This window comes from Xenopus laevis, chromosome 8S, assembly GCF_017654675.1.
Source record: "Xenopus laevis strain J_2021 chromosome 8S, Xenopus_laevis_v10.1, whole genome shotgun sequence".
NCBI lineage: Eukaryota > Metazoa > Chordata > Amphibia > Anura > Pipidae > Xenopus > Xenopus laevis.
In genome coordinates, this window is record NC_054386.1 from 101880910 (window position 1) to 101899347 (window position 18438).

At 43.1% G+C, this 18438-nt stretch overlaps 1 protein-coding gene across 1 annotated transcript in view; it reads right to left on the bottom strand.

The window, feature by feature from the left end:
- Nucleotides 1-18438, bottom strand: part of kcnn3.S (potassium calcium-activated channel subfamily N member 3 S homeolog) — a 60340-nt gene that overhangs the window by 16479 nt on the left and 25423 nt on the right. Inside the window, exons 3-4 of the mRNA XM_018233560.2 lie at nt 8201-8619; nt 4996-5137 (exon numbers count right to left, since the gene is read on the bottom strand). Coding sequence (XP_018089049.1) covers nt 4996-5137; nt 8201-8619 — 561 coding nt within the window. The remainder of the gene's footprint in view (nt 1-4995; nt 5138-8200; nt 8620-18438) is intronic.

Consider the following 18438-nt stretch of genomic DNA (forward strand, 5'->3'; position numbering starts at 1 on the left):
TAGTACAAAGGATAGAGACAGTAGGACATTCTGGATACAAAAGGACAAGATGTGGACAGCAAGAGAAGATTAAGATATTAGATAAAGATGTTGTGATTGCGGGAAAGTAGAGGAAAATGGAGATGGTACAGCAAGGTATAGACAACTTACTTTGGCTATAGTAGGGCAAGATTGTGATAGTAGGATAAGGTGGTAAATGTAAGATCAGAAGGAGATATTAAGGCAATATGGATACAGTAGGACAAGGTGATCACTGTAAGACAAGTTAAAGACAGTAGGGGAAGATGAAGGCAAGTAGCACAAGATGCTGAGACTAGTGTAAGAGGGATAATAGAGCAAGATCGCGGTTGTAGGGCAATAGTGGGACAAGATGGCAACAGCAGAGTCAAAACAATGAAAATAGATGGTGACTGTACAATGGAGACCAATGTTGCTCAATGTACAGCCCTTCATTTGCTTCCTTTGTAGTCTGCGTCAGCACTAGTGCAGCCTGGGTGCTGGTTTGCTGCCTGGGGATTGTAGGAGACACCACCAGATGCTAGAAATGGATTGCAGCAGCCATCTTGTAGTGAGACTACTGTCCAGGAATGGAGGACAATGCGTCTGCTAAGCTCAACCAGAGAGAAAGGATTGGAGCAGCCATACCTCACTCTTCATCAAGGAGCTATCAATAAAGGTCCCTAAGATCACCTTGGTGGGTAGTGCCATTGGGAGTGTATTGGCAGAGATCATAAAGGGAACACTTAGAGGCTCATTTATTAAAGGTTGAATTTCGAATTCATGTGAGTTTTTTAAAACTCTATTAAATTTAAAAATACTCGAAATTCGACTGGGGGGTTATTTATAAAAAAAAAATGGAATATCTAAAACTCAAATTTTATCGAAATTCACAAATGAAATTAGTCTGGATAATTCACAATTCGAATTTGAGAGTTTTGACCGTAAAAAAAATGAGAATTTGAATTTTCAATTCGCCCTTTAATAAATCTGCCCCATAGATCTTGTGTTAGTATCTCCATTAGTCCAAGGAGAGTGGTCATCCTATTAAATCCTGTGTATGAAACTTGATAATTACAGAGATGGATAATTACTACGGATAAATCCATTCCTGGGAATTAACATATGCTAAAGAGCCACAGAATGACGCCCCAGTGAATGGAATGATCATTGTAACAACCTTGAGCTGACATTCTTTAGCCCCCTTTTCTGTTCCACATCCCAGAGAGACATTTCTAGATTTCCTCTCCTGGCATCCCCGTTGCAACTGGCAGGTCCGTGAAATCAGAAATCTCAGCGGAAACGTGCTGTCATGCGAGGAGCACTGCAAGAACTAGGTCAAGAATCAGATGGGTGACAATTCATACAAAATTCATAGCACCTCCAATTAGTCTGATGTGAAGCGAGAAGAGAACATCTGAAGAATCTGTGTGCGTACAAATGGCCTCTGAACGCAAGACCCTGGAGAATTCGCCAGCATATAAATGCCCCGGACGTTTAAATGGGAAATTGCATTTTATTTATAAGTAGGGTTTAGCTACTCTAGGCCAAACCTTACATTGCCTTCTGTTGGCACCTATAATAATCAGCTGCAATATCAAGTTGCTTGAAACATGGCCGTGCGCTCCCTTCATTCAACAAATATTTACAAATTACCTAATTTAAGCTGTTTTTTGTCCCACTACCTTCGAGGGGAGTGCTCTGTATGCAGCTTGCATGACGCTGTATCTTTTAAAGGACCAGTAACATCAAATTTTTTTTACAAAAAATTAGTTAGTATAAATCGAAGAAAAAAAACACCAAGCCAAATGAAACTTTAAAATTGCAAAGTCTTTATTAAAAAATAACTTACAGAAACTCCACTTCCGCTCCTCTTCAGAAAGGGCGACGATCCATCGTGCGCGCTGGATTTCTCCTCCCTGGCTATCTCAGATATTCTTCAGCATGTGAAGGAGCCGTGGTCCTTGGAACGTCGGATGCGCTGGTGGGTTTGCAGGCAGTTGTTCTCCTGGCAGTCCGGTCCCATTGCCTTCATCACAAGAAGAACACCAAGGCTTGAACTTGCAGGGGGGCGCCCTGCAGAGGAGGCTGGAGGAAGAGCAGGAAGCCACAGAGGAAGGCGAAGTCAGAGGGCTCCCCAGCAGCAGTCTCGCCGTCAGATGAGGTCGCAGCACTGGTTCGTCCTTTCTTCGGCTCCCCTCCCCGCAGACTGTATATTCACCTATGCCCCCTAGCAATACAGGGCAAGGCGGGGCAAAAAAGCCAGCCAGGACCGAGTTAAAATGAACCATGATGCCCTTATGGTATAGTCCAGAGTCCTTGCACGTGAAGTAACAATCGGATCATAAGTACCAGCTGAGGCGCTAAACCAAGACCCTGCAGGACAAGTACTATCTAGTTGGGGGGCTGCTGCACGAGGTTGGAGGAGGCCACATGGGGGTCGTCCTGAGTCCAGGTAGATGTGGGGGAGCGGGAGGGATGATGGTACAGCGCAGTGGCATTGAGCGCATACAGCTAGCATTCCCATGCACGCAGCAGCCACAGGAAAACATACAGTATGCGGGGACGGGAGCCGACGATAGGACGAACCGGTGCTGCGACCTCATCTGCCGGCGCGACTGCTGCTGGGGAGCCCTCTGACTTCGCCTTCCTCTGTGGCTTCCTGCTCTTCCTCCAGCCTCCTCCGCAGGGCGCCCCCCTGCAAGTTCAAGCCTTGGTGTTTTTCTTGTGATGAAGGCAATGGGACTGGACTGCCAGGAGAACAACTGCCTGCGAGCCCACCAGCGCATCCGACGTTCCAAGGACCACGGCTCCTTCACATGCTGAAGAATATCTGAGATAGCCAGGGAGGAGAAATCCAGCGCCGCACAATGGATCGTCGCCCTTTCGCCTTTTCTGAAGAGGAGCGGAAGTGGAGTTTCTGTAAGTTATTTTTTAATAAAGACTTTGCAATTTTAAAGTTTCATTTGGCTTGGTGTTTTTTTTTCGATTTATACTAATGAATTTTTTGTAAAAAAAAATTGATGTTACTGGTCCTTTAAGGGGAACTATCACGAAAATGATTCCAGTAGAAGCAAAACAACTGCCTTTTGCACAAATCCTGCATGTAGAGAGACGTGGGGATTTCAATAGAGTGAGCTCTAATACATCTTCTAGGAATGGTGAAGATAAACTTGATTATTTCAGAAACAGTACAGAATATTTAATTGATTGTATTTAGAAAGTTTCTTGTTTCAGTATGATGAAGCTAATATTAAATGACATTTCCCCTTTAAAGTAGACCTGCCACCCAGACACAAAAATCTGTATAATAAAAGTCCTTTTCAAATTAAACATGAAATCCAATTTCTATTTTTTATTAAAGCATTCATAGTTGTTGTAAACTCATTTAAAAATCTCAGCTGTCAATCAAATATTGTCTGCCCCTCCTCTATGTCTTTAACTTTCACTTTCCATTCAGCACTTCCTACATGTCACTGCTCTTCCCACATTCCCCCCAATCTCTTCACCATTTAATTGTGTAGCCAGGACATGGGGATGGACATCAGGTCCCCCATTCTGGTGCACAAACAAGATTCTGAGATGATACAAGACTTGTCTTAATAACAGTGTCCCACAATATGGCTCCTGCCTGCTTGTTATAATTATGAATTCCCAGACTGATGGAAACAAGATCCAAATTTTTTTTTGGATGACACGGCCCCCTTTAAGAAGCACGTGGTGGGTAGCGAGCAGGTGAATGCCACTTCTCTATAGCAATGTTAATTCAAAAGAAAACAGTGATTAAACCTATTTACAATGTGACAAAAATGTTCCACTCTGTGCCGGAATATACCGTAGGCAGCGTTTTCGGGCCGACACAGTTGCCATGGGAACGCAGCTGTAAGACCTTCTGCTAAGAGCCCATTACCAGCTGAACAATAATAATCAATGGGAGAGAGAGGGGAGCCACCGGTGAGGGACACAGATTGAAAAGAAGGGGGAAACCCTGACAGAAAGTGACTCAGCTGGAAAATACTGTTATTTGTATAATAAGAGAAATAAGGCCAGAATCAATCTCGGAGATTAGAGAAAGGAGAGAATTTTATGAATACCCCCCCCACTCGAAAAGTTGAAAGCTTGCAGAATAATTACTGCTGGAATCCGGTGGAGAAGATAATTGGGAGCCTTGAATTAGAAGGAGATCTCAACTGGAAGCCCATTATACAGAGCCCATGGCTAATTCCAGGACAGGATTATTCACAGATGCACGGCACCTCCACAGCCTCCTTATTGTTTGCATCTCATTTAAAGGGGACGTTTTTCCTTTAAACAAGATGCTTGTATTGCATTGCAGTGGTACAGGAATGGGATCCATTATCCAGAAACCCGTTATCAAGAAAGGTCCGAATTACGGATAGGGTTGCCACCTTTTATAAAAATTTTTACCGGCTGCTGGGGGGCGGGGCCTCAAAAGGGGCGGGTGTGACATCAAAAGGGCGGGGCCACGCGACGGAGACCCGCGGACGCTAGAAGAGGCAAAGAAAAAGGTAAGTTGCAGGGGATTGGGGGCAGGCCGAGGGCTCCTTTTGATCGTATTACAAATTTACCGGCAGCTATATTGCCGGTAAATTTGTAATACCGGCCCCGGCCTTGGCAGGTATTTTACGGGCTAGGCCGGTAAAATACCGGCCGGGTGGCAACCCTAATTACGGAAAAGCCGCCTCCATTTTATCCAAATAATACAAATTTTCTTTTTCTGTGTAATAATAAAACAAAATCTTGTACTTGATCCCAACTAAGATATAATGAATCCTTATTGGAGGCAAAACCAGCCTATTGGGTTTAATTAATGGCTACATGATTTTCTAGTTGAAATAAGGTATGAAAATCCAAATGACGGAAAGATCCGTTATACAGAAAACCCCAGGTCCTGAGCATTCTGGATAACAGGTCCCATACCTGTAGTATCAATTCAGTGCTTGAGGTTGGGTTGTGAGCTGGCAGTTAGTGTCTTACCATGATGCCAGTGAGTAAGCAAACTCCTTTCCCGCAGTGGGTGTTTGGGACTAAGTCACCGTACCCGATGGAAAGGAAAGTGATGGATATCAGCCACATAGCGCCAAGGAAGTTGCAGGTCATTTCTTGTCGGTCGTGGTACCTGCAGAAGACACAAGCGTGGAGATGAATATGGAATATGAAAGGTCTTGTGGGGGGGGGGATGTGTTGAGTATTAAATGGCAGCTATGAATTAGGCAACACTTCAGTCGTCCTTAGGCCTCTTGCACCTACACAGCTGATCATGTCTTCTTTGTAGCAATACATTTGGGCCATTAAAAGATAAGGAAAGGCTAAAAGTAAGTAAGCTTTATCAGAAAGGTCTATATAAATACACCAGTAACCCCTCAAAGTAATGCTGCTCTGAGTCAAAAGAAACCCCACATTTCTTTCCTTCTATTGTGTACTCATGGGCTTCTGTATCAGACTTCCTGTTTTCAGCTTAAACCTCCAGGGCTAGGGCTTGAGCATGCTCAGTTTGCTTCTCTCTCCCCTCCCTCCTCCCATCCCTGCTGTAATCTGAGCCCAGAGCTATAAGTAAGCAGGAAGAGACTCAGGCAGGAAGTGATGTCACAACAAGCTAATATAGCAGCTGCTATAATAAAAAAAAACATGGAGATTTTCTAGAGATGGTAAAGCATTTTACAGAATAAATATAGCGTTCTAACTTGCACTATTGTGGCTGATCTATTGCCAATAAACTGCTTTGGTAGCTTTCCTTCTCCTTTAAGAAACTCACCTCTGAAGTGGAACAATAAGTCCCACTCCCCAACTCCATGCAAGACTCTTTCCTTTCTCAGGAAGAATACAGCGAAATAACATAGGCTTTTGAAGCTAGATTGTATGCCCTTAGGGGTGTTTGTTCACATACAAAGTACTTATTATGAAGTTAACACTAAATCAGTCAAACTTTCTTCTGTTTGGTCACTCAGTTGGTGGGCCAATATTTGGTCAGATCATATCAGCAGTCTATTCAGGCTCATAACTAGAGGACCACAACATCCCAGTCGGCTCCAATTCTATAGCAAGTCACTAATAATGAGAGTTAATCAGCTGTAGCAGGTTTAGCAACCTCCAATGCCTTTCTGATCCCAGAGAAACGTTGTGTAAAGGGACAGAATCACATACGGAAGGCTGGAAGGAGCTGGTATGTGGTTGTTCTTCAGACACTGTCAGTGAAAAACCTATGTACATGGATTGGATTTCAGCATTTACGCTCCCTGTGCCTCGGCCACTGCTACATTACCATTAGCCTAACAATTTCATGGTTAATTGCAGCCGGGAAGGCTTAGAGGTTAGCATGTATTCTGGATTTCAATGTTAAAAAAATACATTGGGAAAAATATCAGAAAAGGAAAATGAAATCAGCTTAGAGCAAGAATGATCTTACTTATAAAGCATATCTAACTTATCATTGGATACATGTTTGTACTGAAATGCTATGTGTATATATATATATATATATATATATATATATATATAATGTCAGTACAAACCTTTATCCAATGATAAGTTGAAAAGTTAGATACACTTTTTTTCTAGTTGGACAAGGCAGGTGCCTGGAAGTAAGATATTTTACTTTCTACATATCAAGAGGTTATGGGATTCCCTACCAAGAGAGGGGAATGAGTGATTCATTGGTGGGGAGGAAAGGAGATCTCACCATCAGCATAGGAAGGGGTTCTTTACTGTAAGGACAGTCAGGTTATGGGATTCCCTACCAAGAGAGGGGGAATGAGTGATTCATTGGTGGGGAGGAAAGGAGATCTCACCATCAGCATAGGAAGGGGTTCTTTACTGTAAGGACAGTCAGGTTATGAGATTCCCTACCAAGAGAGGGGAATGAGTGATTCATTGGTGGGGAGGAAAGGAGATCTCACCATCAGTATAGGAAGGGGTTCTTTACTGTAAGGGCAGTCAGGTTATGGGATTCCCTACCAAGAGAGGGGAATGAGTGATTCATTGGTGGGGAGGAAAGGAGATCTCACCATCAGCATAGGAAGGGGTTCTTTACTGTAAGGGCAGTCAGGTTATGGGATTCCCTACCAAGAGAGGGGAATGAGTGATTCATTGGTGGGGAGGAAAGGAGATCTCACCATCAGCATAGGAAGGGGTTCTTTACTGTAAGGACAGTCAGGTTATGGGATTCCCTACCAAGAGAGGGGAATGAGTGATTCATTGGTGGGGAGGAAAGGAGATCTCACCATCAGCATAGGAAGGGGTTCTTTACTGTAAGGACAGTCAGGTTATGGGATTCCCTACCAAGAGAGGGGGAATGAGTGATTCATTGGTGGGGAGGAAAGGAGATCTGACCATCAGTATAGGAAGGGGTTCTTTACTGTAAGGGCAGTCAGGTTATGGGATTCCCTACCAAGAGAGGGGGAATGAGTGATTCGTTGGTGGGGAGGAAAGGAGATCTCATCATCAGCATAGGAAGGGGTTCTTTACTGTAAGGACAGTCAGGTTATGGGATTCCCTACCAAGAGAGGGGAATGAGTGATTCATTGGTGGGGAGGAAAGGAGATCTCACCATCAGCATAGGAAGGGTTCCTTTACTGTAAGGACAGTCAGGTTATGGGATTCCCTACCAAGAGAGGGGGAATGAATGATTCATTGGTGGGGAGGAAAGGAGATCTCACCATCAGCATAGGAAGGGGTTCTTTACTGTAAGGGCAGTCAGGTTATGGGATTGCCTACCAAGAGAGGGGAATGAGTGATTCATTGGTGGGGAGGAAAGGAGATCTCACCATCAGCATAGGAAGGGGTTCTTTACTGTAAGGGCAGTCAGATTATGGGATTCCCTACCAAGAGAGGGGGAATGAGTGATTCATTGGTGGGGAGGAAAGGAGATCTCATCATCAGCATAGGAAGGGGTTCTTTACTGTAAGGACAGTCAGGTTATGGGATTGCCTACCAAGAGAGGGGAATGAGTGATTCATTGGTGGGGAGGAAAGGAGATCTCACCATCAGCATAGGAAGGGGTTCTTTACTGTAAGGGCAGTCAGATTATGGGATTCCCTACCAAGAGAGGGGGAATGAGTGATTCATTGGTGGGATGGGGGGGGGAAAACAAGATTTCACTCTCAGCATAGGAAGGGGTTTTTTACTATAAGGGCAGTCAGTTTATGGGATCTGAGGTTGATTGTGATGTTTATCAGTTGCTCACCTCTCACAAACCCTGATTGTCCAAGCTGCAATGATCCACATAGATATGCTGAAGACCAATAGAACAGTCCCCGGACATATGGTCATTAGAGTCTTCATTACAAAGCGGGTGTTGAAGTTGATCTTGTTTAGGGCCCCGATGCTCCGGGACGAGGCGTCTGTGAAGAGCTTGCTGTGCAGTAACATGACTCTGGCAATTAAATAAAGTCTCAGGAACATTGGGATGGAGAGGATAATGTCCACGTCAGCCTCTGCCTCGGATGGTGTGTGGGAGAAGGCCAAGCGAGTAGTCCAGAAGAATTTGTATTCTCCAGGGATAGGGTGGATGGCACAGACAATCAGCTCCAAGCTGATGTAGAAGATCCTCTCATAGGTCATCGCTATCCTCCAATCATCAGCACCGTTGTCAATGACAAAAAGCTGCAAAAGAGTTTCAAGAAGAGGTCAGCGTGAAGTGTTGTAGTGACAAATGCAGGTCCAACAATAGTCATCCTTTGCCTTATGGAGATGTCTCAGGCAAGGACAATTATTATTATTATTATTATTAGGGATACTATAACTACTGTACCATGGCACAGTTTTGTAACACAACCAGATTTAAGCCTCTATGATAACAGTGAATGTGTGAACACTGCCATAGTACACAAAGGGTCTTTTCCCCCATAGACAGGAGTAAAAAAAGAAGCAGGCCCAGAGCATGAATTGTAGAGGCCAAGGATGCCTCTGGGGTATGAGAAGAGAAGCTTCTGCTGTATCAGTAAATGGCAGGAGGTCAGAGCAAGGAGAAGGTTGGGAGACTGGGAGAGGGATCTCATTGACATACAGGCACAATCTGATATTCACCTGTGTATAAAGATCAGTTCAGTAGGAATTAGCAAGAACAGCAGAATATTCCCAGTTATATTATTGTATTATGTTATACAATGGCATGGACATAAGGCTATGACACCCGCACACATGGCCTGGAGACACAGCCTACTGCAGTCCTGGCAGTCTCACCCTGATGTCTCATGTGCCTTTATATCTGAGCTTATGTGTGCCCAGAACATTCCTTCTCTGTATATTTGTATTTATACATATGGGAGGAGGAGGTGCCATATTGATTCCCTTAGACAGTACAGTATGAGGGTATAGCTTATTGTGTGCCCAGAACATTCCTTCTCTGTATATTTGTATTTATACATATGGGAGGAGGAGGTGCCATATTGATTCCCTTAGACAGTACAGTATGAGGGTATAGCTTATTGTGTGCCCAGAACATTCCTTCGCTGTATATTTGTATTTATACATATGGGAGGAGGAGGTTCCATATTGATTCCCTTAGACAGTACAGTATGAGGGTATAGCTGATTGTGTGCCCAGAACATTCCTTCTCTGTATATTTGTATTTATACATATGGGAGGAGGGAGGTGCCATATTGATTCCCTTAGACAGTACAGTATGAGGGTATAACTTATTGTGTGCCCAGAACATTCCTTCTCTGTATATTTGTATTTATACATATGGGAGGAGGTGCCATATTGATTCCCTTAGACAATACAGTATGAGGGTATAGCTTATTGTGTGCCCAGAACATTCCTTCTCTGTATATTTGTATTTATACATATGGGAGGAGGTGCCATATTGATTCCCTTAGACAATACAGTATGAGGGTATAGCTTATTGTGTGCCCAGAACATTCCTTCTCTGTATATTTGTATTTATACATATGGGAGGAGGAGGTGCCATATTGATTCCCTTAGACAGTACAGTATGAGGGTATAGCTTATTGTGTGCCCAGAACATTCCTTCTCTGTATATTTGTATTTATACATATGGGAGGAGGAGGTGCCATATTGATTCCCTTAGACAGTACAGTATGAGGGTATAGCTTATTGTGTGCCCAGAACTTTCCTTCTCTGTATATTTGTATTTATACATATGGGAGGAGGAGGTGCCATATTGATTCCCTTAGACAGTACAGTATGAGGGTATAGCTTATTGTGTGCCCAGAACATTCCTTCTCTGTATATTTGTATTTATACATATGGGAGGAGGAGGTGCCATATTGATTCCCTTAGACAGTACAGTATGAGGGTATAGCTTATTGTGTGCCCAGAACATTCCTTCTCTGTATATTTGTATTTATACATATGGGAGGAGGAGGTGCCATATTGATTCCCTTAGACAGTACAGTATGAGGGTATAGCTTATTGTGTGCCCAGAACATTCCTTCTCTGTATATTTGTATTTATACATATGGGAGGAGGGAGGTGCCATATTGATTCCCTTAGACAGTACAGTATGAGGGTATAGCTTAATGTGTGCCCAGAACATTCCTTCTCTGTATATTTGTATTTATACATATGGGAGGAGGAGGTGCCATATTGATTCCCTTAGACAGTACAGTATGAGGGTATAGCTTATTGTGTGCCCAGAACATTCCTTCTCTGTATATTTGTATTTATACATATGGGAGGAGGAGGTGCCATATTGATTCCCTTAGACAGTACAGTATGAGGGTGTAGATGACCAAACCTTGAGGATTATGGTTCCTACACACTATGACAGTATTGTACCAATTCAGAATTTTCATTTTGGTTCTCTGGTTCCCAAAAAAGGAAAAGTGTTTGCACTTGTGCAAGGAATACTGCCAGCAGGTTCGGTACTTAAAGCAAATGAAACCGAACTTCAGTTTCAGTTCTCTTTAACGAGGACGGAGACTGACAGTTGGAATTACCATGGCAACCGCATCAAAGTCCAAGACTTGCCTAATTAAGATTGCCTAGAGAGGGAGGATAAGGACAGAGCAGAACTGCACCAGCTTACATGGGGAGCTGCACCTTTGTGAGCAGAGAGAGGTGCATGCATGTGTGCTCGGAATCTCTTTATTGGTGCATTTATAGACGAATGTATTCGCATATACATCTCAAATTTATAACTGTAGATTTTAAGATTCCAAAATCCTTAGATATTCTGATATTCCAAGAAATCATCCAAGTCCCTCTTATAGTCATTAACTGAATCATCACCCGGCAGTGCATTCCCCAACCTCACTGTCCTCACTGTGATGAACCCCCTACTCTGTTCCTTTAAATGAAACTTCTTTTCCTCTAGTCTGAAGGGGAGGCCTCTGGTACGTGATTCTCTTTATGGGTAAAAAGGTCCCCTGCTATTTGTCTATAATGTCCTCTAATGTACTTGTAAAGTCTAATCATGTCCCCTCACAAGCGCCTTTTTTCCCCCAGAGAAAACAACCCCAACCTTGTCAGTCTCCCCTCATAATTTAACTCTTCCCTCCCTCTAACCAGTTTAGTTGCACTTAGTCTCTGCACTCTCTCCAGCTCATTTATATCCCTCTCAAAGGGGTTGTTCACATTTAAATTAACTTTTAGTATTATGTACAGAGTGAGATTTTACAATTGATTTTCAGTTGGTTTTATTTTGTAATTGTTTTCATTCAGCAGCTCTCTGGTTTGCAGTTTCCCCAATCTGGTTGCTAGGATCCAAATTCTCCTAGCAACCATGCACTGATTCAGGGCCAGATTTCCCCGAGGCCTCCGAGTCCTAGTGCCAGCCAGCCGTGCGTACATCCGCTCCCCGTTGTGAGCACGCATGCGCTTTTGCACAAAGGAACTCGGCGTTCCCAATATAGTTTACTATACAGTGGGGCGGCATGCCACCCCTAAAATTTCTCCGCCCTAGGCCCTAGCCTTTGTGTCATTGCCACAAATCCGGGCCTGCACTGATATGAATAAGTGACTAAAAAATGAATCGGAGAGGCCTGAATAGAAAGATGAGTAATACAAATTAGCAATAACATTACATTTGTAAGCCATACAGAGTGATTATTTTTTGGGTGGGTCAGCGACCCCCCATGTGAAAGAGTCAAAAAACGACTGGAAATATCTAAAAAACTATTAAAAATGAAGACCTGTTGAAACGCTGCATTGAATTAATTAGATGTTCTACAACATAAACTAACTTAAAGGGGAACCACCCCTTTCAGGACTGGAGCTAAAAACTGCCCCATAATCAAGGTGAGGCCTTACCATGGATCTGTTCAGAGGCAAGATTATGTTTAAAGGATAAATAAACCTTTTGAAATTTACATTCATTATTTATTCTCATTCCAAGATATTAAGGGATACATATAGTGTTAATATGAATGAATTTTGTTACAACAGCGCCACCTGCTGGTCAGTTTCTGACCAGTCTGACCAGCAAGTAGTCAAGGAAGTTGTCAGGAGAAAGAAAGAGGCTGATGTTCTTCTGCTTAGGAATAAAACTAGAAACCTTTCTCACATCTTTCCTAAGCAGAAGAACATCATAGCAGCAGCAAAGGCCTAAAGACACGCCCCTGCGGTACTCCACTAACAACATTGGTTCAATTAGAAATTGCCTTTACCCTCACTTTTTGTGGGGTTGAGGGTTTGTAAATATTAATGAGTGGGTCCTCGATGGGTTTTCTTTGGCCCGGTATTTTAGCAGAAAAACAGATCATCATGATTTGGCCCACTGCGTTTGTGGAGTAAGTAGATTGTTACTTGAGCAGAAAACTTCACACAGGGCAGTCTTTAATTTATAGTAGAACTGTAATAACTGTGCCCATCACTTGGGTTATCCATTCACAACACCCCTGAGAGCCTTTAGCTTTATGATCTATGCTGATAGTTTTACTTCAAAAACAGCACTGTAGGGATCTTACCCTGGCTTTGCCATAGTCCTACTCACCAGAAGGATGGTCTCCATCTTGACCTGCTGTCTACAACTTGTCCTACTGTGTTTCTCTTCATCTACTGTCTATATCATACCCTACTTTTACATCTTGTGCTATCTCCATCTTGCCCTTTGTCTCTTGCCAATTTGATCTACTGCCTCCTGCTGGCACCATCTTGCCATATTTTGATTTAAATGTTGTCCTAGTGCCACCATATTTCTCTGTGAATTCCATCATGTTGTTCTGTTGCCATTTGGCCCCACTGTTGTAATTGTGCTCCTGTGCTACCATATTTGCTCTGCTGCCTCCATGTAAAAAGAGAAGGAATGTCTCAGTCTGGGGTGCTTTTCAGCAAGCACCATGGAGCAATCCTCTTCATGCTTCTTCTTTCTTCCCCCAGGTACATGCGCAGTAAAGTGAAAAGCCAAACGTTAACAAGAAACCCGGCCTTTTCACTCTATTGCACGGACGTCAGCCTGGGGGCATTTAAGAAAGAAAATGTGGAATTAGAGGATCACATCCGCCTTCCCCAGTGATAGACACTTTCTTTTTCCTAAATCAATCCAATGTGCAACTTGTCCTCCTCTTGCCATTTCATACTACTATCTCTACCAACTTTCTCTGTCTTGCCCTTCTCTCTCCTTCCTGCCCTATTGTCTTCACATGTTCTTCTACCTCCTTCTTTCTCTATTGTTGCCATCTTAATTAACTGTTTATATCTTGTCCTAATCTTGTCCTATTGTCTCCATTCTAATCTACTGTCCATATCTTGCCCTAATCTTGTCCACCTTGTCCTATTGTCTCCATTCTAATCTTCTTTCCACATCTTGCCCTAATCGTGTCCACCTTGTCCTATTGTCTCCATCCTAATCTACTGTCCATATCTTGCCATGATCTAGACATATTGTCCTACAGTTGCCATATCAATCTACTGTATGGTGCCCAACTCTTGTCCTTTAAATCTTGCCCTTCTGTCTCTATCCTACCTGTTCTGTCTCACTTTACTTTTTCACTCTTAATCTACTGTCTATATCTAATACAACTATTGACTTTTTATTTTACTGTCTCTGTCTTGTCCTGCTGTTTTCATCTTAACCTACTGTAATTGTCTATATGTTGTTCTACACTTGCCCTTTTTCTTTATCTTGTTATACTGTCTCCATCTTAATCTACTGTCAGTGTCTTGCCCTACTATTGACATCTTGTCCTGCTCACTCCATCTTAATCAGATGTCTATATTTTGTCCAGTTTTTGACACCTTGTCCTACGGTCTCTGTCTTCTCCTACTAACTACATTTCAATCTGTTGTTTATAACTTGTCCATCTCTTGACACCTTCTTTTACTGTCTTTGCCTTGTCCTACTGAATCCATTTTATTCTTCTGTCTATATGTTACTCAACTCTTCCTACATACAACTTCTGAGGGACTCCAGTAAAACCCTAGGGGCTCCAATGATGCCTCCAAAATAAGGATCTGAGTATTGTGCTGCTCTATCATTGTTCCTTGCAGGCCGCTTTCCTTCAACTCCCAGCGTCAAACAAACCATTTATAAAATGAGTCCCATTCGGACTAGTAATTTATAGCCTTTTTCTTTCCCAGCTTAGTCACGATTAGGGGTAAGGGGAACTCAGGACCTCATTATACAGGATCCTGAAAAGCAAATCAATCTACTTCTTATGAATCTGTTGGTGCTGCCAGATGGAACGGCACAAAACGTGGCTCTGTACACCTGTAGTTATGTGCTCTGTGCTCTCCGTCCAACCCACCCCTAAACTCTGGCTGCTTAATAAGATGAAATTGATCCCATTTTATTGTCTGAGAGGATTGGCCCCACTTTCTGCTGCAGCTTCAATTAAATACAGAGACGTTTATATAATCACTGTGCATGCGAATTCTGCTCTTACTGGAACTTGTGTGAGCATTTCCCTTTGGATAAACAAAACCTGACAAGTATGTCAGACAGAGACACGTATGGAATTGTACAGCTATAACTGCTGCAGAAATTATATTTTTGAATGACATCATAAAAGAAAATACATCATAAAACTATGGCTACACACAGCAGCAGCAGCCCCATAAGTTTGTTTTTAGCCTGTACAGAGAGATCCCATAAAACTATGGCAGCATAGGTATTCCCTGTACTAAGCACAATTCAGCAGGAACAGTCCCTAAGTTTGTTCATAGTCTGTACAGAGAGATCTCATAAAACTATGGCAGCATAGGTATTCCCTGTACTAAGCACAATTCAGCAGGAACAGTCCCCTAAGTTTGCTCATAGTCTGTACAGAGAGATCCCATAAAACTATGGCAGCATAGGTATTCCCTGTACTAAGCACAATTCAGCAGGAACAGTCCCTAAGTTTGCTCATAGTCTGTACAGAGAGATCCCATAAAACTATGGCAGTATAGGTTTTCCCTGTACTAAGCACAATTCAGCAGGAACAGCCCCTAAGTTTGGTCATAGTCTGTACAGAGAGATCCCATAAAACTATGGTACATAGGTATTCCCTGTACTAAGCACAATTCAGCAGGAACAGTCCCTAAGTTTGCTCATAGTCTGTACAGAGAGATCCCATAAAACTATGGTAGCATAGGTATTCCCATGTACTAAGCACAATTCAGCAGGAACAGTCCCTAAGTTTGCTCATAGTCTGTACAGAGAGATCCCATAAAACTATGGCAGCATAGGTATTCCCTGTACTAAGCACAATTCAGCAGGAACAGCCCCTAAGTTTGTGTTTAGCCTGTACAGAGAAATCCCATAAAACTATGACAGCATAGGTATTGCCTGTACTAAGCACAATTCAGCAGGAACAGTCCCTAAGTTTGCTCATAGTCTGTACAGAGAGATCCCATAAAACTATGACAGCATAGGTATTCCCCTGTACTAAGCACAATTCAGCAGGAACAGTCCCTAAATTTGCTCATAGTCTGTACAGAGATACCATAAAACTATGACAGCATAGGTATTCCCTGTACTAAGCACAATTCAGCAGGAACAGCCCCCTAAGTTTGCTCATAGTCTGTACAGAGAGATCCCATAAAACTATGGTACATAGGTATTCCCCTGTACTAAGCACAATTCAGCAGGAACAGTCCCCTAAGTTTGCTCATAGTCTGTACAGAGAGATCCCATAAAACTATGGCAGCATAGGTATTCCCTGTACTAAGCACAATTCAGCAGGAACAGCCCCTAAGTTTGTGTTTAGCCTGTACAGAGAAATCCCATAAAACTATGACAGCATAGGTATTGCCTGTACTAAGCACAATTCAGCAGGAACAGTCCCTAAGTTTGCTCATAGTCTGTACAGAGAGATCCCATAAAACTATGACAGCATAGGTATTCCCCTGTACTAAGCACAATTCAGCAGGAACAGTCCCTAAATTTGCTCATAGTCTGTACAGAGATACCATAAAACTATGACAGCATAGGTATTCCCTGTACTAAGCACAATTCAGCAGGAACAGCCCCCTAAGTTTGCTCATAGTCTGTACAGAGAGATCCCATAAAACTATGGTACATAGGTATTCCCCTGTACTAAGCACAATTCAGCAGGAACAGTCCCCTAAGTTTGCTCATAGTCTGTACAGAGAGATCCCATAAAACTATGGCAGTATAGGTATTCCCTGTACTAAGCACAATTCAGCAGGAACAGTCCCTAAGTTTGCTCATAGTCTGTACAGAGAGATCCCATAAAACTATGGCAGCATAGGTATTCCCTGTACTAAGCACAATTCAGCAGGAACAGTCCCTAAGTTTGCTCATAGTCTGTACAGAGAGATCCCATAAAACTATGGCAGCATAGGTATTCCCTGTACTAAGCACAATTCAGCAGGAACAGCCCCCTATGTAGTACACTCTTGGCAACATGATTGGCAGTGTGCCCACAATAAATAATGCAGTGCAACCTGGGATTGTTCCAAGGCGAATTGGCACACAGAACAGAGAAATATTGAAATTATCATCAAATAATATCCAACAGGTAAATGTACTTTCTCCCACTATGAAGGTAAATGCCCCCAGTGTAGTAGGCACAGTGGGTACCTGGGTAGGTAGTTTTTGTGCAGGTGGGATACACAGTCCCAGTACAGTAGGTACAGTAGGTATGTGGGTAGGTAGTTTGTGTGCAGGTGGGAGAGGGGAGGGATACACAGTCCCAGTACAGTAGGTACAGTAGGTATGTGGGTAGGTAGTTTGTGTGCAGGTGGGAGAGGGGAGGATACACAGTCCCAGTACAGTAGGTACAGTAGGTATGTGGGTAGGTAGTTTGTGTGCAGGTGGGAGAGGGGAGGGATACACAGTCCCAGTACAGTAGGTACAGTAGGTATGTGGGTAGGTAGTTTGTGTGCAGGTGGGAGAGGGGAGGGACACACAGTCCCAGTACAGTAGGTACAGTAGGTATGTGGGTAGGTAGTTTGTGTGCAGGTGGGGGAGGGGAGGGATACACAGTCCCAGTACAGTAGGTACATTGGGTTCCTGGGGTACCTGGACAACTTTCTGTGTAGAAGGGAGAGGGGGATACAGTTCATATTCAGAATAGTGACGATATGTTGAGTGATGTCACTACATGTAAAGTATACTATTTTGCAGATTGTTATATTAGGGTAGGAATACACGGGCTACTTTGATGCGATCCGATGCTGGGCGACAAAATCGCACGGTAATCCGACTTGACATGTTGGATGCAAACACAGCTTGCATCATTTGCATTGGATTACCATTGCGACACTATCTGACTTTATATTACTTACCTTGTTCCTGTCGCATCCGACTTGACGCGTGCGTTTTGCCGCCCTGCATCGGATCGCATCATAGTTGGCCGTGTAGTCCTACCCTTAGCGTTTAGTTAAATGTCTTGGGCTCCTCCCACCCAGTAGCTTTTATTTTCAAGATCCTTTTAAATTCAGGTCACACGACTGCTGTTCTTCTACTGCTGGACATTTCTACAGTCACAGAACCATTTAATTTCAATTGCAATTTTTTTTTGGAACAGTCGAGAAATGGACAGGGTAATGTTTATTCAACACTAACACCCCCAACTCCCCCCCCCAATAAAGAGGAAATGTGTGAACTTAGTGTCAAAGCCTCTGTGGAAAATGTTGTTATTGCTGAGAGCCTGCACCAAATCCTACTTCTCTTCCTCTGAAAATTACAGGAAAAAGACACTTAGAAGGGCATTGAGGCAATTTATTTAATCTCATCCCTTATTAAGATGCTTTGTAAGTATCCCTGGAGTAAACTGAGACAGCAGGGCTATAGCAAGCGCCTATCACAGAAGGGAAGACCCTATCATAAATAGATGGGGATAGCATCATACTGAAAAGATTTGGCTTAGAAATATTGAAAATCTCCCCCTAACTGGCCTTCAGGCTGGGCCCCCTTAGCTCATAACAAGGTTACAGATATATAGAAACATTGGGGTGTCACCCTGCTATAGTTCCAGGGGTACCCAGGGCACAAATAAACACTCACCCCAAATCTCCCCCTAACTGGCCTTCAGACTGGGCCCCCTTAGCTCATAACAAGGTTACAGTTAT